The 23,663-nt window shown below is 28.8% G+C and overlaps 1 protein-coding gene across 3 annotated transcripts; it reads left to right on the forward strand.

Moving 5' to 3' along the window:
* The first annotated feature begins 262 nt into the window (after window positions 1-262).
* On the forward strand, window positions 263-23,489 carry LOC103577429 (protein N-terminal asparagine amidohydrolase). 3 transcript variants are annotated; one of them, XM_008558056.3, is made up of 9 exons: window positions 263-708; window positions 1,659-1,960; window positions 9,421-9,511; window positions 20,081-20,268; window positions 21,212-21,277; window positions 22,314-22,496; window positions 22,567-22,775; window positions 22,931-23,092; window positions 23,300-23,489. In XM_008558056.3, exons 4-9 carry the CDS (start codon window positions 20,082-20,084, stop codon window positions 23,435-23,437), a joined length of 945 nt encoding a protein of 314 aa, XP_008556278.1. In that variant the 5' UTR covers window positions 263-708; window positions 1,659-1,960; window positions 9,421-9,511; window position 20,081; the 3' UTR covers window positions 23,438-23,489. The 3 variants fall into 3 exon arrangements, with proteins under 3 accessions (XP_008556278.1, XP_008556276.1, XP_008556277.1); XM_008558054.3 differs by lacking the exon at window positions 1,659-1,960; XM_008558055.3 differs by lacking the exons at window positions 263-708; window positions 1,659-1,960; window positions 9,421-9,511 and adding an exon at window positions 17,612-17,808.
* Window positions 23,490-23,663: the final 174 nt, after the last annotated feature.

Genomic DNA, 23,663 nt, shown 5'->3' on the forward strand with positions numbered 1-23,663 from the left:
TATAAAATTTACAGTAACGATTTTGTAGACGTCATTTAAAAAAAAAAAAAAAAAAAAAAAAAAAAAAAAAAAAAATAGATTAATTAAAATTGAAAAAATAATTAGTCTAGTAAATTTTTCTTACAGAAATTGCTAGTGAAGTATGTGAAGTATGAAGTTTTTTAAAAATTGCAGTAGGATCGAATAGTATGCATCCAATACAGTCAGCACGTGCGCACGCATCCTACCGTCAAGTACTCGATGTAAGTAGAAAATGGTCTTAGTGCAGACAGTGTGGTGGCCGAGTGTGGCCACATCTGGCCTCTTTTGTACGACTATTTTCTGACTTAACCCTTTACCTCGGGAAAATTTGTTCTAAGGACCTCGAAACATCTCCTAATTTCGAGCGCCATTTTTTCAAAACATCGAAAAATAAATGTGAAGTGACAGTTGACATTCTATTTATTTTTCTGTTGACTCGCTCCTGAACTCCATCTCGATTCAGTCTCACGCGTGTGCCACCAGTTGCTCATTGCATAACAGTGAATCTTTATCCAATAGAGTTTCCAAAAAATTTTTCAAATAATAAAAAATATACAATTTTCTGCTATTTTTTTTTTATAGCAATCAATATATTTGTTTATTTGTTTTATCGACCGTGTTGTGCATTACTATTGTTTTATTTTAACAAAATACTTGGGCGGCGTGATACTCTGCTGGCCTCTGTCGGTGAGTTGTTATCATTTTATCTGTCATTAAATTTATTTGGAGCAAGGATACTAATTATTGTTATTACAAATTTTTTATTTTTCATACAGGATATTCATAAATAACTATAAAAATATATTCCATTTAAATTTATCACTTTAAAAAATTTACCGTTATCAATAATATAATTTATGACTCTAGTATTATAATATACCTCATATTTTTTATTGTATATAAATATATATTGTACATAAATATATGACTGTCATTTCATGACATTTCATATTCTCATTTTTCAAAAGCATTTAAACCCAAAGAAATTTTTTTGTTGTCCGTAGTTCTAATTTTGGAAGGCCGCTCATATTTCCATTTTTTTTGCAAAAAACAAAATGAAAAATTGTTATAGCGGCTAAAATTTAAACATTACATAAAAATGTAGTAGAATAATTTTTTTGAAAAGTAACAGAGCAACAAAAAAGATCTTAATGAAAAATTCAAAATTTGAAATTTTAATGCTTAAGAAATAATCAAAATTTTTTCAGCTCAGCAAAAGTATATCATATATATGATTAATATGACGAACAGAGATACTTTTGACGTAAAAATAACAATAAGTAGAATAACGTAATTTTGAGCTTTAATGAAAAATAAAAATATTTGAATAATCGGAAAAAAATGACACAGTTCAATATATTTATTTATATAGAAATATATAATGAGGTAATATATAAATCTTGTGATTGAATGGATATAAAATATAAATTTAGACATAAAATAATGAAAGATAACAAGAAGCATTAAAATTTCAACAAACAATGAAGGTGTGAAAACTGGTTATTATGTGAAAACATATTTTATATTTATATATTTATTTATTTATTAATAATTGCATCTTAATTTATGACTATTTGTTTACTGAAAGAGCGTTTTTTACAAATTTAATGAGGATAGTTGGCAATTATTTATTACAGAACAGAGGATATTTTTTAGTGACATCTTAAATCTGTTGCGTGAGTGGTTACATGCTGGCAGTCATATGTAGTTATGTACTGTATTATATGTACGTAGACTACGTAATAAGATAGAATCATCTGGTCTGGTAGTGGTGTAACTACAGCTCCGGTGCTTTAAATTACCATTTGAGTTAAGTGCAATAATTTATGGATCTATGAATATCAAATAACCTATAGTATTAAATTTTTCAAAAACTACCGCGTTTTTTGATAATTTGATAGCAGCAAAGTGATCATTATTGATCGGGATAATTTTTCAGGTAATTAACTTGAAATAACTACTAATATGACCTGCAATATTCAAAATAATTTTTCAAATTTTTAGAGTACGTCAAAAAAAAAAATTGAAGTCATTTTTAAATTTTGCGACTCCAGCAGAGTTCAAAAATACCAAAAATTGATTTTCAAAAATTTCCAATGACCAAATTTAAAAATCATTTAATTATGGATTTTAAGTTAAAAAAATATAAAAATATGAGCTCTGGTAAAAAATAAAGTTTGAAGAAAAGGAAAGTGTTGAACCCAAATAAACCGCGTGTCTGAGCATCTACACCCACGTGGCTGATGCTCAAGAGCACAGCTGTGACTCGTCTTTTATTTTGTTGCTTTTTTTACTCCATTCCACGTCGTTTCGCACTACTCGAGATCCATAAATAAAAAAAACAAGGTATAGTAGCTCAACAGTTAAAGTCATTCGTGTCGCGACACGTTTTGAATATTACTCTTGTCTGACATACTCATTTTTTTTATTTCTATTTAGATTTTTATTTTCATTCGTATTCCATTTTACACTCTCTTCCTTCCATTTCCTCTCTCTCTTTCAGCTTCTCGTTTGACGTGACCCCACCGTACCCTCCGGATAATAAAACCGACGTAAAAAGTCTCATCCGAAGTAACGACGATCGTCAGGATGGAGAAGTAACAAAAAAAAAAAAGTTAAAATACATAAAAGACGATAGTGAGATGTCAAAAATGTCAGCTTTCAATTTTGTTTTATTTTTATCCTTACAGATAAAAAATCTCTACGTAATTTTTTATCGTCTTAGTCGTTAGTAATTAAATTAATAAAGTAAAATGGTCACTACAAAAAATTTAAGAATATTTTCGAGTGGCCACTTTGCCCCGTTTTTTTAAAAAATCATGAAAAACAAAAAATTCAAATCCGTCATTTTGGAAAAAAAAAATTTTTTTTCGAGTATCCACTTTGTCCAGATGAAAATTTTCTGCTGTCTCATTTAATCCCACTGTTATATATATAAATATAAATATAAATATTGAGGAGCAAAAAGAGAATGAAATAATGAAAAGGAGAGATAATCCTCTTCGGATTTGCGCTCACGTATAAAAGCCCGAGGCTCTCTCGGGTAAGAGTCGATTACGAGCATATGCGCTGGGTCTCTCCTGGGCATTATATACACCCGGTCAGATTAATTCCACGTTCGTTTAATATTTTTTCATGCTCTTATCTCCAGACCTCTATACATACATGCCTATATATATTTATATTTATAAATGTGCAGGTTATATCCTCCCGCGAGTTTTACCGGACACGCGAGGATCAAATCAATAGACGGCTATATATTATAAGCTATATTATAAATATATATCTACCTACTCACATAGGGGAGACCGGGGCAAGAAGGCCCACCTCAAAAATTAACAAAATTTTTTTTTCTTGTTTTCTTTTGATTATCAGAAATTCAGATTATTTACTCATTTTTAGCCTTATACGTGAAACTAGGGGCAAAATGAACCACTCAAAATTCTAAAAAAAAATGTATTTCATATTATTATAACCTAGTCATGATTAATTTAATATAAATATCATTTTTTGATTAATTCTATGGATTTGGAGTAAAATAGAGCAGTTGAAAAAGTTAAAAATACCAATAATCAATTTTTTATTCAATAGAAAAATAATTATTAATCAATTATGTTATTTTTTATTAATGAACTTTTAATTTATTCATATAATTTGTTATAGAATCCAACAAAACAATTATAATTATTATATGTAACATTATGAATAATATATTTATAAAATTTGGTACAGTATTTGGTAATATGTTTGGAAAAAAATTAAAACACTCAATTTTTTTCTACAGAAGTGAATAAATTACTCGTATTATATCAAAAAAGGTTATTTCGAGTAATATAAAAGTAAATTCAGTTGTTAAAGACAAAAATATAAACATTTGTGACGCGGGAAATTTTTTTACAATTAAAAAAAAAAAAAATTTTTTTTCATTTTTTTCGGAGGGGGCCGTCTTGCCCAAAAAAAAAAATTTTTTTTCAGGAGCCTCACCAAAATTTTGGTGAATTGAGTTAAAGTTGGAAGAGAGTAAATCGACTTGATGGTTAAAAGCCACAAAGAATAATAATCGGCTTAGGTGGGCCGTCTTGCCCCAGTCTCCCCTACACACATATATATTATATATATAAATTGACTATCTTTGTCTATGATTAATAAATCCTCTCAGTTTTATTTATTTGCCACTCCCAATCCTCGGCTGTAATAGTAATCAGCTAGAGGCAATAACCATTTATTTAATTAATATCGCGATTAACTCAACAATTAATTATTTATTATTTTTATTAACGACCGCCTCAAGATAATTTTAACACTAAAAATTATTTTAATGTCAGAATAAATTTATTACCTAATCGGATCTCAACCATCAAATTTTTTCTCCGGATACTTTTTTCTATTTGACAAAATTTTGAAAAATTCTGCTTCCAAAAATCGTCGCTTATTTTTCTCCGTATTTTTCATAGAATTAATTAACAAATGAAATTAAACAGGATTTTTTTTTAAAGTAAAAATTTAACTATTAATTAAAATTAAATTAAAATTTAAATGTCAAAGTTGAGCAACACTGTTCGCATGAGTTTCATTAATCTGGCCGCGCCTGGAGCTTCATCTCGACTACTCTCATCTTATATATCCACATATATATATATATATATATATATATATATATATATATATATGTATATATGTATATATGAGTACTTGGGTTAACTCACCATATATTCCATGTGCACTTGCTTTCTTGGATGGTGAAGTAGTAAGTGCACAGCGAGAGGATGTATGGTGATGAGCAAAAAAAAAGTACACACGTCTATTACACATCTCGCACGATATTGCATGAAATTATGCGAGTATAGATGAGTGGCGCCATTATTATACTATATCTACATACTTAACACGTTCATACCTATAGATATCTACATAAATGTATGTAAATTATTCAACGTTATATTATATGACATTAGAAGAGTACATAAAGCTTTTAAATTAGAGGCATGACGTGCTTCACATCCCGAAAGAGTCTTTGTGGTTAACCGAGCTCGAAATTCAGAGGTTTAAGAATTTATACTTCCACACTAACCCGATTCCTAAATTCCTGCTCTTTACACTTAAATGGGCTTTAAATGTACTCAGGTGTTTTAGTTCTCGTAGATAAGCTCGAGAGCTTTAAATTTCATATATTCTCGTATTTTGTCTACAGAGTATAGGTACCGTCTTTCGCCAGTTTTTGATACTTGGAAAATTTTGATTAAATAATTTTCAAAATAAGCAATGGGGTAATTAATTTTTTGAATGGGTTTGAAAATATTTTTATCACATGGAAATTTTTTTCATATAATTTTTATACAGTGAAGTTAGCAGACAATAATTTTTGATTTTTTTTTTTTGCAATTTAATTTTAAAAAAATAAAAACTAAAAATATGCATATGTAGAAAATTTATAAAACTATAAGTGCAATTTTTCGAAATATTTATATTTTTTAAATTTATCATTTTTAAATCAATTCAAAAATTATTAAAAAGTGGAGCAGTGGCATCGAGTGGTACTTCTACCGGCCATTTTTTTTTTTTTAAATAATTAACGTGTCCGAACTCCCCGACTTTTCTAATTATAAATTTAAAAATAGACAAAAATTTTATAAATTCTCATTACATCGTTCCATAAATAATTTTTTTTTTAATCATAAAAATAATTAAAAAAAAAAAAATTCTTATTGCCAATGACCAATTTAAGCTCGTTAGGAAGATAATTATACGGAGTAGTGTTATAAAAAAAAAGGTAATGAATAAAAAAATTAAAGAGCGGGTATTTAGATGTAATAGCAGAAAATTAAATATTAATTCCCGGAAGATTATTTCTCAAAGAAGCTTTTTCAGAAGAGGGGCATTAAAATTTATGAGTTATTTTTTAATGCATGATATAAAATTATAAGCAATAGAATAGATTTCCATGAATATAAGTACACTATAACTAAGTATATGTACGTACGTATGTATATCTCCCTGGACTTTCCCACGGCAACGGTTTTCTGTTCGTTCCTTCCTCTTATAGAACAGGCGCTCAAACTAACGAAGCAAATTTCGTACGGTCCGCATGCACGTTTATTCTATAGATCCATACGTACACATATATTTATACACATATGGATATCTATATATATATGTGTACATAACAGTCGTTTCTTTATCCTCTACGGACTCCAATTAGACGTTACATCGCTACACGCGGGCACATTTATGTGCACAGAAGCAAATTAGATGGTTGGTTCTTTGATTTGTTACTCGAAAATTTATACGCGTATCTTCATATTCTGCAACTTACATGCATCCATAATTTTATAAATTAAACCGTTCTAAGTAATTTTAGCTCTACAGAATAGAATTTGTCGAAATTTCTTCATAGGCTTTTATTTTATTTAAAAGAATCATTAAACCCAACTATAAAATTATATTTTCTATCTAACTGATTTCACTTTCTTCTTATTAATTTCAACTTTTGTTGCATGTCATCACGCATCTTTTTTACTCCGCTATTTATTAGTATTTAAATATTGCTTATATTTCACTAGACAAATAATCAGAATTTACATAAAAATTTTTTTTTTAATATCGTCTAAGCCTCATTTTTAAATTTTAAGTACGAAGAGGGGGTAAAATGGGTCTTCAAAAATTTTATTATTTTTTTTTTTTAGAAAACTCTACGTTTTTTTTAACGTGAAATTAAAAATTTTTTATTGAAATTTTTTTTTCGCGGCCCATTTTGCCCCTTACCTGCTAGCTATACAAATAAAAATGATTACTTTGTACTACAAAAGTTTACTAGATTTATTTGATATGTCGACTAGACACTGTCTGGTTATTATATAAATATATGTAAATTATGTATATATATATATATAAATAATTAAAACTTGTTTTATCTGTCTTATCATAATCACACCTTTTTATAAATCTAATAACTTAATTAATGATTTAATCTCTAAGCACTTGAATTATATTTATAAAATGATTATAATTAATTCAAAATAAATATACAGTAGAATAAAACAAAGTAAACTAATGTAATATAAAGTATAGCAAAATAATTTTAATATCAGCGACCGTAGAAACTGTACTCGAGTCTTATGCACATAAATCACCGTGACTGACTCTGCAACTCTTTATACCCAGCCGGCGAGAGTGACAGAGACAGAGGCAATGCAAAAAAATAAAACAACTCCGCTAAGCAAAGTAGAAATCTAGATGCAACTGCAGGGAAAAAACTGTTCTGTACCTCAGTAACTCACATTGTGCTGAGTGACAACCGAATCTTGATTCTTATTTCCAATAGACGTCAACAATCGAGCGCGAAAAATCCAAACTATTAAATTCATATTTCTTATATTTATATTTATACTAGAGTTCTTCAATCTTTTTTTTTAATTGTTGATATAAAAATAATTTAAAAAATTTGAAGGCGGAAGTATTGAAATTACTTCCGCAAAATACTGAGACCACTCACGTTTAAGAAAGTTACATAACCGTAGGATAACCAATCTCTGTTTCTTTGGTCTCGTTAAGTCTTCAGTAGTATCTTCTTTAATCTTTAAATGCCTTAACTTCAGAGCCGAGTAAAGAGGAGTTGAGTTTAATGATGAAGTAAAAAGTAAACGAGAGTGGGTACCAGAAAAAAAGTAGACTACACTGGACTTGGTGCTGCAGCATCTGAGAAGTTTATTAAAATAGTTTAATGTCTGCAATTGTCTTTTAGTGAGAACCACTGTAACGTGTACCGGTTGTTCCACTCATGGAATGCGGACCGTCGTGTGTCTATGTACACTAAATGTGTATGTATGTATGTACGGGTTGTCTGGCCGCGGGGTTTACAAGTGTGCGCAATTATTACTGTCGAACGATAACGTCCATTACTAGTGTGCACCCACTTTTCATTAGCGTGCTGATTAAAAATAACTGGAGAAATTTGAAAATTTTTAAAATTCTTCAGGGTGTGCTTGAATAATTTGAAATTTTCTATTTAACTTTCGATAATCTCTATTGTAATATTGTATGCAGTGTGAGAAAATTATAAAGTCTATTTTGCAGAAACCATGCCGGTAAATAACTCAGTTGTACGGTAGGAATATTGAAAAATAATAAAATTTTTTATGTCTAATCTAAGTGAAGAAAGAAATTTGCAGTATAAAATTTTAAATACAGCGAAGAAGGCATCGTACATTTTTTTTTTTGGGCAAATGTACATTGAGTACATTAGAAAATTCCTGAAAAAATTTTTTGGACAGAAATTTGGAAAAAAATGTTTTTCTCAAATTTTTGGTATCTTCCATTTTTGTACAAATGACCATTGAAAATTTTATTTTCATATTTTGTAAGCTACTTCATTTTTCCTGAAAATGAAAAAAAAAAAATTATAATTGAAAATCAAATTTTCAATGTTCACATGTAGAAAAACAGAACATCCCAAAAATTTGAGAAAAACATTTTTTTCCAAATTTCTGTCCAAAACATTTTTTCAGAAATTTTTCAATGAAAATGTATATTTGCCCACAAAAAATATATACAATGTTTTCTTCGCTACATTTAAATTTTATACTGCAAATTTTTTTCGTCTGTTAGTCAAATAAATTAAAAAAATTTTTTACAGAATGTTATGAATGGAAATAAATATTTGAAAAACAACACGAGTCAATAATGGACTTGCTTATTTCAATAACTATAAAATTGACATTTCACAGCATTTTTCAAGTGTTTATTCCATGCTAACAAAGATCAATTTAATAATAATTAAAATTTAAATACATGGAATTAATGATTAATGTCTATGACAGATTTATTGCTGCATATAAACGAATGTTTAAAAAATAAGCAGAAGTACACTGAGTATAAAGACCAAATACAATCGAAGGAAGTCAAAGCCTATAAATATGCAAATAGTCAGTGGTCACCTGGGCCACTGTATGCTAATAATGTATCAAGCTTTGCATACGTTCTAGATACACTCGATAAATATTATAGATCTCTATATTTATTTTATGATAACAATTTAATATCACTAAACATATATTTAGTAGTCTCTGCCGTGACCTATGCAGGTGTTGTCAAAAAATTTCAAATATTTATCATGATCCCAAACTTAACATATCTACTATTTTTTTTTTCGCTATAAATATATCAAGTTAATTTTAAAATCGACGTTTTTATGTTCCCTTTTATTTCCAAGTTAAATTTTCTTCATATGAATTTAAATTTTTATTTATAAATTATTTTATGGATGTTGAGGTTCAAAGATTTAAAGATTTGAAAATTTAAATTTGAATTTGAATTTGAATTAATCTGTAATTATTTAACGAATAAAATTCTCATGATTTATTTATTAATTTTATTCCTTTTTTTTTCCATGGCTGGTTTCAGAAATAAACAGAGGGTAGAAGGTACTGGAGAGAAAAGACTGAATATGGCGGCAGGAACGTGTCCTACCTGAAGATTAATAAAAAACAACCAGGTAACATTTTTAAAATTTTTTTACTGTCATTATTTTATGAAATTTTACAATAAGTGGAAAACCACGAGATAAATTGATGTGCATTTTCCGCGCGAGGTGTTGCCAACGATCCGTGTGATGGCGTAAAGACAATGCAACATATGTGGATCATGAGAAGCGCGGCAGAACGTGAAAACGTTTTTATTTAGCTTGGATAACTTTATTATTATACTTTTACTTGTATCCAGCTCTTGTTTATTTTTTATTTACTTTCTCAGTCTATTCGCGTGCAACATATTCCACGATTAAGATGTGCACGCGGACCGTGAATTCCGGGCGCTTGATACATATCTCGATTAACATCGTCCTTTTCTTGTCTACTGCCCATGCAACCCTTTTTTTTACTCCCGTAATGGAACACTTGGAGATGACTTGGATGTAAATCTGCTTGTTCGATGTTTTTTAAATATTTTGCTATCGGATAGGGGAGGAATGGATTTTGTTGAGCTCTAGGCCGTGGAATAGTGGAATAAAGATTTTTTTTATTTGGTAATTGACATTTGTTTTAGTTTTTTTTTAAAGAAGTTAATAAAATTCTGCATTAGAGGCAGAATGTAGAATAGACTTTTTGCAAAAATAATTTTGAACCCCCATGAAATTGGTGAGAGTCAGTGTGAAGTAAAAATAAAATTAAAGCTTAGTTTGTTAGCTTGAATGAACTTTTCAAACTTCATGAAATTCAAATTTTTAAATGCAATTTTTGAACTGATCGACTAGTTTTTGATCATCGGTAAAATTGATCACCAAAAAAATTGTTTTTAATTTCCTCAGAATCCGAACAGATTCGTGATCGGTTTCGTCACTATTTTTACGCGGCTCTAGATGAGTTGCAGCATCTGACAGCGACTTACAACACAAAATAAACCATGCGAGGGACTAACCCTAATTCAAATTTTTTTTGGAAATCGCTTACGCTCAAATGGATTTCAAATCATCCGTAGGCATGAAAATGAATCGAAACTGGGAAAAAAATTTTTACGCAGCTTTAGATGAGTATATTTATACATATGTATATACTTATAACCATTCATTTATTTATTGAACAAATAAATGTATATTTATATATAATCTTACAGTTTTATTTTTAATGAACTTTTACGTCACACGTTATCTCCCGTCTTATCACGTTTTATTATACTTTATTATTTCTGTAAATGAGAACGAGTATAGTATAATAATATTTCAAATTTATTTTTTGTCCGAGATTCGATAAAACGCCTGAAGCAAAACGAAATTGAGTAACTGAGCTCATACAGAAAAAAAAATTTCTATAATGGATATCAAACCCAATTGTTATTTTATTTATTATATTTATCTTTTATATTTGTTATGATCTATTATTTTTTATTTTATATTTATTTATATGATTATTTTTTATTCGAGGTAGCTGTTTGCTGTGAACAAACCGACTGTTCAAATATTTTCCTTACGTTTTTTTTTTTTTTATATTTATTTATACCCGTGACATTTCACTAGATATATTACTGTAGAATAATAATAACATGAGAAAATATATATATATATATATATATATATATATATATATATATATATATATATATATATATAAATAAATAAGATAAATAAATCTTAAAAATAGTGGAAAAAAACGTGCTCGCAATATGTCAGCGGAAATAATATTACCGACGCATCATCTGAAGGTCGGATTATAAGGATACGGCAAGATTGTCAAACTCAATTTACATCAACATAAAAACCGTCGAGAATAAAAAAAAAAATATTGAAAAATATATAGAACATGAAAGAAATAAAAAGAAGAAAATTTTATAAAAACTCGACAATCGAACAGAAACAATAATTTCTCTTTTTATTTTCGAACAAAGAAAAACAACATCAGTTAAAAATACAATTCTTTTTAAAACAATACTACACATAATTAATATCTATATAAATACATTTTTGTATAACAATTTTATCTTTATCGTTCGTACTTCCTGTCATTGGATCGAAACATTTAATTAACTTGTACCATTAATTCAATAAAAGCCATTAAAAAAACATTACTTCGACATTACGACTTCGATTGTTACATTCACAAAAATTGATCGAAATACTTCGAATTAGATTAAAAATTATTAATGAAATTTTTAATTAAGTAAAGAAATAAAATAAAATAAATAGTAGAGGACCAGACAAAATGAGTACACCTTATCCTTTTTTTTTCTTAATCAATCAATCCCCTATCCATCATAGCTCATTTGCTTAATTAGTTCATTTCCCCCTCGAAGAGATAATTGCATTTTGAAACTGGGTTACCTGAACAAAGTTTCGCCTGCAACCCATCGTCACAGCAATCGTCCGATGTCTTGCACTGCAATAAAAAAAATTTTATGTTATTTTAGTAAATAATAATCACTGTAATAAACACTAGGGTCATACACTCTAAAGAAATTACGGATTTGAATAAAATCCATAATCACTCCAAATTAACTCCCGATTTTTTACAGTGTAGTGTAGATTTATATAAAAAATATGAGTTATACTTACTACTTCGCCAGCATTTTTACATCCTGGTGTTTTTGAAACACAACTTTCGGTTAACAAAATAATGGCCATTACAATACCCAAAATAAAATAAATTTTTATAGACATTTTATATATTCAATTATTGTACTGCTCACAATTTTTTTTTTTAAGACAGTTCTTACGAGCTCAGTGTCGCAGTGATTTCATTAATAGACTTAATTGGTAATAGACTAATTTTTATATTTATATCTGAGTCCCCACTTAAATAATTCTATTAAAAATTTTTTTCTTAACCTGATATCAGTATTGTGACGATGGTAGGAAATTAAACAGTGGGAGTTTCCCAAAAATACTTTAAAAAAGTCATATCAATGTCACCGTACTTGAATACTATTATTATTATTTTATAATTAGTATTTGATGAGAATTTTTAATTTTTAATTTTTTTTCTCTAATTGGATAAATTATTGTAGAATAAAACTACTCATCGTAATTAATTTTAGAAATTAATTATAGTCATTAGTTAAAAATAATTTCATATCAAACTCAAATTTTAAAGTCAAAGATTTTTCCCTCTATAATAAAAAAAAAAAAAAAAAAAAAAAAAAAATCAGTAATTATTTTAGTCAAAACGAAAAAAAAAATGTTTAATTATAAAGCTCTATTAAAAGATATTAATGAATTCTATCGAGATATTTAATATATAATATATATAACGATACAATTTAATTAAGGACTATAATAAGGATTAAATTTATATCCGAAGCTCCGTTCGTGATAGTATAAAATATCATCATTAAAAACCTCTGTCTAATTAATCTTTCAAAGATTTTATACAAATGTATATATATATATATATATATATATATATATATATATATATATATACAAATTATTTTACACGAGTTTAAAATATTAACACATGAAAATATAATCTAACAAAGATAACGGTAATCTCACTGAAATATTAATCCATGTCGAGATTCCGTGAGGATTAATTACCCGTATCGTTATATTGGTCCCTAGAGTTAATTCTCCCTCGTACACATGGATGTAGATTCGAGATGATCGTCTTCCTTGTCGTCATCCCACACATCCACCTATCTATACAATATATATGTGGAGATATATACCGGTACTTATCCCAGCAGTGTGATTACTTGGTCAGCTCAGATCCGTATCCGAGGTAATTAGGATAGTAATTAAACTGACTAATTAATCATCAGCCGCGTTACATTCTCATGGAGCTAATACCTATGCAAATGAGCCCTCTTACTTATTTTCAAAAATTTTTTTACGTTCACGAAATCATGGGAAAATTTTTTTTAAAAAAACTCCGGTTTCAAATATACATTTTTTTTTTTTATAAAATTATGTGTTGGAGCTCATGATTTGGATGATAAATTATGAAAGTATTTATGTCATATATTTGTTATGAACCAATTGCTTGAGTACCAATTAAAGACCCTCAGTATGCCCGGACTTTTTTAACTGCGGGCTCAAAGAATTTTAAAAAATAAAATGTCACTTTATTTTTTTTTTGTTATGGGAATTTTTTTGTCATTTAAAAATAAATAAATTCACCTGAATTTTTTCAAAAAAGTGAGCTCTCATTTTTCAAAAATATGAGACTGTTATTGAAATATATTTTTCTCTAATATTAAATATAAAAAAAAATCGATAAAATATTTGACATACAGACCGACTTATTTGATAAAATATCAGCCGCTTTTCTCATCAAATATATTTTCAAAAAATAATAAAAATATATATGCTGATAGTTAAATTTAGCAGACTTCACAATACACCAATGAATCAGAAACGTATATTCCCGTTTTACCAACCGTTAGGATTCTCCAGATTTTTTTTTATCTCATCCCGTCTTGTTATTCTTATATTCGTATTCTTCTCTTCAATACAAGTCCGATCGATTCGCGGAATGAGGTAATCGATGATAGTACCAGAGTTTGTACGATTGAATAAATAACTACCGCGTTTCATCCTACCCACCAGCAACAGCATCAGCTACAACTCAGCAACAGTAATAGTCAGCAATAGGTTACCATCCAATCCTATTTCTACCTTTGTATATATAGTATATATCTAGTTTGTACTCGATCCTCATTGCTTTCTCTCATCTTCCGTGAGATTATTTTGCCCGCTTTCTGGCTGTTTAAAAATTATTCACGTGAATTGCTCATCTCTTCAATCAGACAATTAGAAAAATAATTTAATCCCACACTTAATTCAAATATTTTATATCCGTTAGATATAAATGTATATATATTTATGTAGACTCGAGATTTTTATTTTTTTCTAATAAGCTCAGGATTGCAATTTATTTCCGTGTATTGATCAATGTATTGGTTATTTATTTGAATAACTTTTCTGTAATTAATCACGATTTACAGACGTGATTTATCACTGCGGTTAAATAATTTCTTATTTCAACTTTACCTCACTTCGATTATAAAGTTGGCGCTGAAAAGTAAATGAGCAATGGAAAAAATTTTCTTTGTGTAAAAAAACGGGAATACGATGTAATGTATGTACATAAATATATATATAAATGTATGTGAGACTTGACAACCGACATTGAGAAGTATTTCATGCAGACGAGACTCGTCGAGTATTCGAGACACCAATAATTAAGGTAATGGCTACTTTTCAAGTGGATTTCCGTGTGGTTGAATCTCAGATGTACATTTCTATGTATATATATATATGTGTACGTAAACTAACACAGCTTCACAGCTATTACAGTCACGAATAACGAGTAAGAAAGCACCCACAAGTTATTTCTTCAATTTACATTGCTTTATTTTTAACTTCCGGTTTATTAAATATTAAAATTTGAAATTCGCGGGGATTACCATTTTTTTGAGAATCAAAACATTATTCATTTATTTTTTTTTTTTAGAAAAAACAGTGACGTAAAATATATGCAACTAAATTTATATAAAAATTTTTCAACATAAATTTTTTTTTTTTCAAATAAATAACTCGTATCATAAATTTTAAAATAAAATTAAATTGCCGCCACAATAAATTACTGATTACTGCAGCCCTTATAAATGTCAAATTTGAAAAAACCAAAAAATTAATTTAAATTCCCGCCATTCACTCAATTATCAAAAAATATAATTAATCTCGGCACTAATCTCTCCACATTTTTTTTTATCTCCTCAAACTAGTCCCGTAAAAAAAAATAATTTCTCTTCCATCAAAACTTTTATCACTTCCAAACACATCACACCTTTCAATTATAAAAAATATCTCCCCAAAAAACCCAACATTTAATTTCTACAAAAAAAAAAAAAAAAAAAAAAAAACTCCAGTTCATTGCTTCTCTTATCGAGCTGAAGATAAGGCCGTAGATTTTTTATTAAAATTTATATGTCTTCTTTATCTACTGAGAATGCTCCAGATAAACCGATTACACATATATATACATATATATATATCACATAAGTGATGTTTCTTCACACGTTTAAAAAATAAATCGACACATTTATTTACTGGCGATTCCGATTAATCTGAGCGCTCATGTCGAGACTGATATCACGCATATAATTATCGATTATCACTTATCATTATCGCCCAAGACAAGTAAATAAGGGGATATGTTATGTTAACTTTGAATTTCGTTTATCGTTCGCATAATTATAAATATATCACCACGGGTGTGATAAATATTTATTCATTGGTTTAAAAATTTTATTTTTACTTATTAATTGTCGTGTTTACGACATTATTTTTTTTTTTTTTTAACGACTTCTTAAAACTGTCAACATGTAATCGTTTATAATAACAATAATAATTATAATTATAATAATAATAATAATAATGATAAATAAAAGTGGCTATCAATTTAAAAGGGAAAGTTTAAAAAAGAAACAATGACGTTAAATTACAGACGTGGGTCTAAGGATGAGTCGAGTGGATAAAAAAGGGGAAGTTAATAAAAAAATAAAGTTACAAATATGGAGAAGGAGTTTCTTGGTGGACTTTATCCTCCACTACTTATATTAAACTGACTCTATATCTTTAGTGTAGTGTAGATTGAAGAGTGAAGAGAGTGAAGAGTGTAGCTCTCTTATCCTCTTCTCTATACGCCGTATTCTGATACAATGAATTTTCGAGGAGTGTAATTTCCTGGCGATACAATGGCGATAGCCATCGCCGCCGTGTAATCTCATACCGGCGAATGGGGTGGCAGACGCTAATTTTCCCTGCGTCATAGTAATTCCACAGGATCCACCTTGTAGTTGCTTGTAATCCTCATTTTTATTATATACTTCATTTTTTTCTACTAAATTTATGGTATATATTTTATAAAACCCTTTAAAATCAGTTTTATAATATTTTTCGAGTCTTTTTGGATTTTAATTTTTTTTTTAATGACAACATAAATAATTATACTGTACAAAGTACAGTGGAACACAATATCCTGATAGAAAAATTGCTCTTAGAATTTTTTTTCAAACAGAAAATTTTTAACAAAATTTTGTAGTAAATTTTTTTTTTACTAAAAAACTTGAATTATTTGTCAATAATTGAACCTAAACCCCAATTTATTGGGAAAGCATTCCAGAAATTTTCTCAATTAGTCAAAAATATTAAGAAAATTAAAAAAATTTTATTGGTTCACTTTGTGGAATTTCCAAATTAAAAAATTCTAGAACAGACTCAACTTGAAATATTTCAAAAAAGTCTAATTCTGTGTCGAAAAAAAAGACAAATTGCGTTTAGTCAAAACACTATTGTTTTACGAAAAAAAAAAAAAAAAAAAAAAAAAAAAAAAAAATATGAATATAAGGTTGAAAGTCTTCTTCTAACAGTCTAGCTCTTGTCCAACAGAAGTTTAAGCAACAGAAATTCCATCGCTGAAGGATTACAGTTCTAGAGAGAGTGAAATCACATGAACACACACACTGTCAGCAAACATAGTTGATACTCATACACAACTAAAACTACAAGAGAGCAATCTCAATACGATGTTACGGATTTTTCCGTCGACATCAGCCCGTCCATTCGTTCTTACAGATTTAATCTAACACAACTCGTAGTCTTTCGTGTGCGCTTAATCCTTTTCTGCTGTGCTTTATTCCCATATCTCAAGTCAGATCCTATCACTCCTTTTATTCCCTCATCTATATTCTCTGCCTTCTTCTCCTCTTCCTCTTTCTCTTCTTCCTTCTTCACCTCCTCCACCTTTTTCCTGCTACATTCAGCCTATGTCCGTTAAATCTTAGTCCACATCACCACATATTAATATCCGCGCATAACTTTACATAAATATTTAATTGATTTCCACTTTCGACAAAAAAATACCCAACCGAAATATATAACTATTATTTAAATATATATTTTTGTAGCCTATTTGTCATGTAAATTATTCCATATTGTTGTTATTATTCGTTATATCGAGCATTAATATGTATAAGTCGCTGACATGGATGTTGGTTGGTCGTATTTTGATTTTGACTCCTCCCTCAACGTGACGTAGGACGCATGTCAGCCAATCTATGCCTACAATGATAAGGAATGCTATAATTAGTATGATTTGTTAATAAGCTGAACACATTACTATCGAGTATCGAGAATAGTGTAGTCTTAACCACCGGTTTCTTGTTAAGTCTTACCATTTCACCTGATTATTTCCTCACTCCTATTATTGACTAAAGAAACTTAAATAATTCAAATTTAATTGTGAGTTAGATTTAAATACAAGTGAATTTATTGAGTGGATTTTAAATAATATTTACTGAGTAAGTTTATTTAATAATTTACTTTTAGTGTGGAAAGAAAATTTTTTTTTCGAAGTTATGGTGATTTGTGACTACGTTTGGTTAGAAAATTAAGAGGGTGAAATTTTTTCACTTATGGTAGAAAAAGTTTGGTTTTTATTTTTACTTCAGTTCTGTTCAAAATTTGGGGGGAAAATTCATCAGTCCAGCGGGAAATTTGAAATTTATAGTGAAAATTTTTTTTTTACAATCGTGGTCCATTTTACCTCAGAGTAAACTTTTTCTCGTTTGCAATAAAATTTTACACAGAAAATTTGAAATTGCTCTGCCCCAAAAAAAATTTTTTTTTTTTTTTTAATTTATAATAAAATTTTCGGGAAAAGTAAAAATTTTTTAGGGTCGAGTAAAAATTTTTTCGCTCGAAAATTTTTGTTCTGTGTACAGTAAAAAAAAATATGGTTACGTTAAAAAAAAATGGGGCAAAATGGACCCGGATTTTTTCGAGCTGTCAAATTTTTTAAAACTTCCTAAAAAAAATATACTTGTATATAAACGAATACTTATCACAAGTATCGCAATAGGACGAACCAGAAAAAGTAAAAAGATTTACAAGAATTTAAAAACGCAACAATGAGTGCTTCGTCGACTCTACAATCGATTCTTATCAATATATATTTTTTGTTGCACCATAAGTCTCCTTTGATCTTTTATATCGTATTTATATTTTTTTCATTGTCTATACTCTTTTCATAGCAAAGTGACGTACAGCTTGTTATACAAGTACATTGTCGCGGTTTAGACGTGTACCGTAGTCACTTGACACGAAATCACGTCACGAATTTTCTATAACAATAGTGTTGATCTTCGATCCTCGTAGATCTCTCTTTTTGATCTTTAGTCTCGTTAGTAACCTCTTTTATATTATAAATAAATTATTTATCGTAACTTTTTAAATATTTAATTATTCAAATAATTAAATAAATAAATCTCATATTTTAAATTAACAAAATTACGCACAATAAAATAATTAAATACATAAATAATAACCAGTACTAATTATTAATTTCTTCGTTATCGAAATCCATTCGACCGTTTAAATTGAACTTTGGATTTAGTATCTGTACTATATATTTTAATATTATTTATTATTTTATTACTGATCCCTTTGAAATAATCGTTAACCTGCATAGACATTTACCATTTTTATTTCACAGACGTTATGGACATTTGTTTAGCAACGCACTTTATTATTATTATTATTATTACTATTAATAACCTAAGTGAAATAAAATATCAGCTTATGAAATTTGTTATATAATTAAAATATATATTTTTAAATAATTCACGTATCATTAAATTTTAAATTAAAATTTATTCGCTAAATTTTTATCAGTTTTTTTTATTATGCAATTTCATAGATGTAGAAATAGGGGTAAAATGGACAGCTGACAATAATTTTTTTTGCAATTAAATGAGCGGCAATTTCTACTTTTTTTGAATTTATTGAAATTGAGAAAAATTATTTTTTTTTTTTTAAATGACAGCTTAATGACCGGGATTTTTTTAAATCGGAGGATGTAAATAAAATAATTTTTTGTAAGTAAAATTTATCGTGAGCTTAAGGTGGGGTGAAAAAAATTCAGGGAAGTGAGAAAAATAACGGAAGATTTTGTGTGTCGCATTTAAAATTTTTTTTTTTTTGTGTACATGCAAAGATGTATGTATGGAAATATATATGAGATAAGGATAGAGAATAGTGCAAAAGAGTCAAGCATGTGGTACGTGCTGCAGAAATAAGGGTAAAATAAAATTTAAAAAGTGAAAATGAAAAAAAAAAAAAGTCCGCTGGCGATGAAATTAATGCTCACGAAATGCGACTTAATACGCGAGTATAAAATATTGTGGCTCTTGTGTAATGGTCTCCATAGTTTGAATGATGGGAGGCAGTGTTAAATAAAAATAAATAATAATAAACCGTAGAAATAAAAAATAAGTGACAAATAAATTTAAAATATGTCAAGAGAATTGTAGCGGGAGGATTTAAATCCCATCGCATTCATAAGGGCTCTACAGAGTTTAATACTGTACATACTACATATATAAGGATACTCATATTTTTTTTTTCAAACTCAATTCGCAGTAAAAAATTTTTAATCCGTATAAACTTTCGTTATTTTTTTTTTTAAATGAAAAGCTTAAAAAGTTTATTTTTACTGAAATAAAATTTACTCCTTTTTTTTTTAATTAATTAATTTAAAGAAAATTAATACCAAGTATTTTTTAATTAAAAAAGGATGGTGTTGGTGGTAAACGGAGTCCTGCAAGAGGAGGCTCCGATAAACAGCCGATCACTTTATGGAGCGCATCCAATTTATCGTGAGACAGCTGCTCAATTGCATTCGATGCCCGCTAAATTAGTGGGTCCAGTGGGCCTTCTCTATGTACAGCAACGAGAAATGGCCGCAACTCTTCCACATGATAGTAAGTAATTTTAATTAATTAACTAATCAATTAACTCAATAGAAATCTCACAAATAAAATATTTAAATGTCCCGCCAAAAATTAAATTTTTAAAAATTCTGTTCACATATTGCTCGATAATCCGAGATAAATTACACGCCAATAGCTTCGAGTCCAGAGATAAAAAAATAATAAATAAAGTCCCATCTATAGATATAGGAACTTAAATCTCAGCACTTTTTTCTTTATTTAATCTGACGATAACTGTTCAAGTCCCAGTTAAACCTCTCGGGCACTAAAAAAAGCAATAAGAAAGCAGAAGCATGACACGTGTAAAATTACTAGAAATTAATATCAATTATTTACATAAATGTCCACATCATCTTGAGTAATTCAATAATAAACATCCGAGTGGTTTTTTTACATATCATCAGACTCCATTAAATGCTTTCAATCACTATTTTAAATTTAAATCAATGGACGTTTTATTAGATTACTAAAAAAAAATTTTCCATACCGCGGTACTATGGTATACATATTATACTGTTTCATTAAAAATTGAAATTACACAACGATATATTGACTTAAAAAGTAAAAGCGACGCAATATTAACTGTCGTAGAGATTATTATCGATAATTCACGACTATACTTTAGCTCAGGACTGCCAATTACTGGCTTCAACTATAAGAACTGCATTCAACTCTCTTGAAATGAAAGAGGATACGATAGAATAAAATAAAACAATTTTTTTAAAAATTGCGGTGAAAGAGTGAGACTTTTTTTTATTATTTTTAATGACTAAGACAATATATGTATGTATGTATGTATGTATGTATGTATGTATGGGAATAAAAAAATAAAGACAAGTTGATTGGTCAAGCAATCTGACCGTAACCCTTTTCCTTACGCTATCTATATTTAACTTTTATTTTATTCAACATCCTTTTGCTTATTCTGTTACAGAGAACGTGAGTATTCTTGGCTCAGACGACATGACCACGTGTATAATTGTCGTTGTTAGACATTCTGGTAAGTCATTATTGTCTTATTCAATCATTTTTTTTTTTTTTTTTTTTTTAACAAATTAGATATCGAATTTTATTTTTCCTGCTCTTATCATAGAAAATATTATTTTACATTTTTTTCCGCACTCTAAAAAATTTTCGGAGTGAACGCGGATTAAATGTGGAGTGGATGACTATTTATTTAATTTCCTTGGAGTAAAATTAACTTTAAAGGGAAGTCAATTTTAATATTGACTCCGAATCGGAGTGAATTTGTATTTAAATAAAATCCTTTATCACTGAATTCACTCCCGATTTTTCACAGTCTGTTCACATGGAAATTGACAAAAAAATAAATTTTTAATTTTAGATTAAAATTTAGTCTCTCAAATAATTCACTAGCAATCGCAATTAAAATTTTCCTCTCAGTCTAGTTTTGAAACCCGTAATTTTTTTCTTAAACACGCGGGCATGAAATTAAATAAAAATAAAAGTCATCACCTACTAATTAAAAAAAACTTACAGACAAAACGTGACGTGCAAGTCGAAAAAGTATTATTTAAATGTAGCTCTCTTTCCGTATTTTATAAAATTTTTTATCGGATCCTCAACGCCTGTACACCTGTGTTATATTGCTTTACGCTACACCGTGTAATGTTTAACATATACCCATATATCTATCTGTCTCATTCAACTGTCTTACATGCGAGATATATATTTTTTTAATTATCTCAGTACTCAGTGCTCAGTGCTCAGTGCTCAGAGCAGTGTCGGTGCCTCGTTTGAACACGATACCAATGAGACTTGATTCCTATCATCAATTTTTTTTATTTTTACTTTAAACTTTTTATCTTCAGTTACTATAATTTGTAAAGCCACCACGTTCAACGTGTAGATGAGAAAATGATGCGTTTCTGGGCACTTGAGAAAATTTTCTTGCCGTATATTTCATCCGATATATACCATAGGCTATTTATTTTTTTTAAACCACTTTGCACATATATATATATAACATATTTATAGTAATGCATTTTATCTATTGGATGCATTGTAATTTATAGGATCGGGTGCTGTTGCGCTGGCACATCTTGATGGTGCTGGTACTGAAGATGCTGCAGCTGCGATGGTCCAGAGGGTGACGGAACTCGCACTGGGTTTTCCTGAAGGCCGAGTTGAGCTACAGCTCGTTGGTGGTTACTCTGATCCACGAAATTACTCTGAAGAATTATTTTACAATATTTTATGTAAGATATTAATATATATTTATTTGATAACTTGAATTATTAAAATAATAATATGAAATAAATTAAACAGCTGCCTTTCACAAGCAACCTATCGAGATCGACCTGACACTTTGCTGCGTGGGCGAGCTTAATACGACAGTGAGAGGAGGAATCCATTGGCCCGTAATATATGGAATTGGGCTGAATGTCAAGACCGGTGAGATATTCCCGGCAACGTTCCCGGACAAGGGCCCAGACCAGGCTTTGAGGTCGGCGAGGCATTTGACAGGTGGCCAGCAAGTCAGTCTTATTCTATTTTATTTTATTATCACTCATGTGGGCAAGGGTGCAGTAGGTATGAGTGCGCACACTTGACCCACATGACTATTGCCGATTGGTCTATTGGCTTATTTTTTTAAAATAATTAAATATTATTATTATTATTGTTCCTATAGGTTCTAGATGTTTACGATTGTGGACTTGGACTCTTGAGAATTGGACCTTTCAACTACGACCCACTTCGTGGAGTTGATTTGTGGCTGGCGCAGTCCGATCAGTTTATTTTACAACATCTGTCTACTTCACCAGATGTTGAACCACCTCATTTTGTTTCTCAAGTATTATAATTATTAAAATTTATTAATTTTTAAAATATTAGACGATAAAAAATTTTCAGAGATAACGCGAATAAGATCCAGAGTGTCCATACTTTAAACTTTGAAAATTTTCTAATGACCGTAGTCATTATAAATATTAAATATTTTTCATAAAAATAATTTTTTAAATTTTTTGATAGTTGAATTACTTAAATTTTTTTTTTTTAGATAAGAGCAACATTAAAATATATACAAGACAATCAATTTCCGGCTGTGACAGTCTTCCGAGATAATAGGCCTCATTACTATCGCAGAGATGAAACAACAGGAGTTTGGCAGCCGATACGATACGATACTAATTTTTAATAATTATAAATAAATTGCGTTACTCGTGCAATATTTACATACAATTTATTTGTTTTCAAACCACGACCACGTTTTTTTTTAGATTTAAGCAAACGATTTATTTTTACGCGCCGTACATTTTTTGTGGTCGAGTAATCGATCTGCCTTTGCCATAAAATTTTTAGTTTATTATTATTATTACTACAAAAAAAGTGGAGGAAGGTAGAAAGATACGATGTATATACTT

The sequence above is a fragment of the Microplitis demolitor genome, chromosome 4, assembly GCF_026212275.2.
Source record: "Microplitis demolitor isolate Queensland-Clemson2020A chromosome 4, iyMicDemo2.1a, whole genome shotgun sequence".
Lineage (NCBI taxonomy): Eukaryota > Metazoa > Arthropoda > Insecta > Hymenoptera > Braconidae > Microplitis > Microplitis demolitor.

Excerpts from the sequence above, each read along its gene's own strand:
- LOC103577429 (XM_008558056.3), top strand. The coding sequence starts at position 20,082 with ATGGTGTTGGTGGTAAACGGAGTCCTGCAAGAGGAGGCTCCGATAAAC. Across the intron at positions 21,278-22,313 it reads TGTCGTTGTTAGACATTCTG|GATCGGGTGCTGTTGCGCTG; the intron begins GTAAGTCATTAT and ends TGTAATTTATAG. Across the intron at positions 22,776-22,930 it reads ATTTGACAGGTGGCCAGCAA|GTTCTAGATGTTTACGATTG; the intron begins GTCAGTCTTATT and ends TTGTTCCTATAG.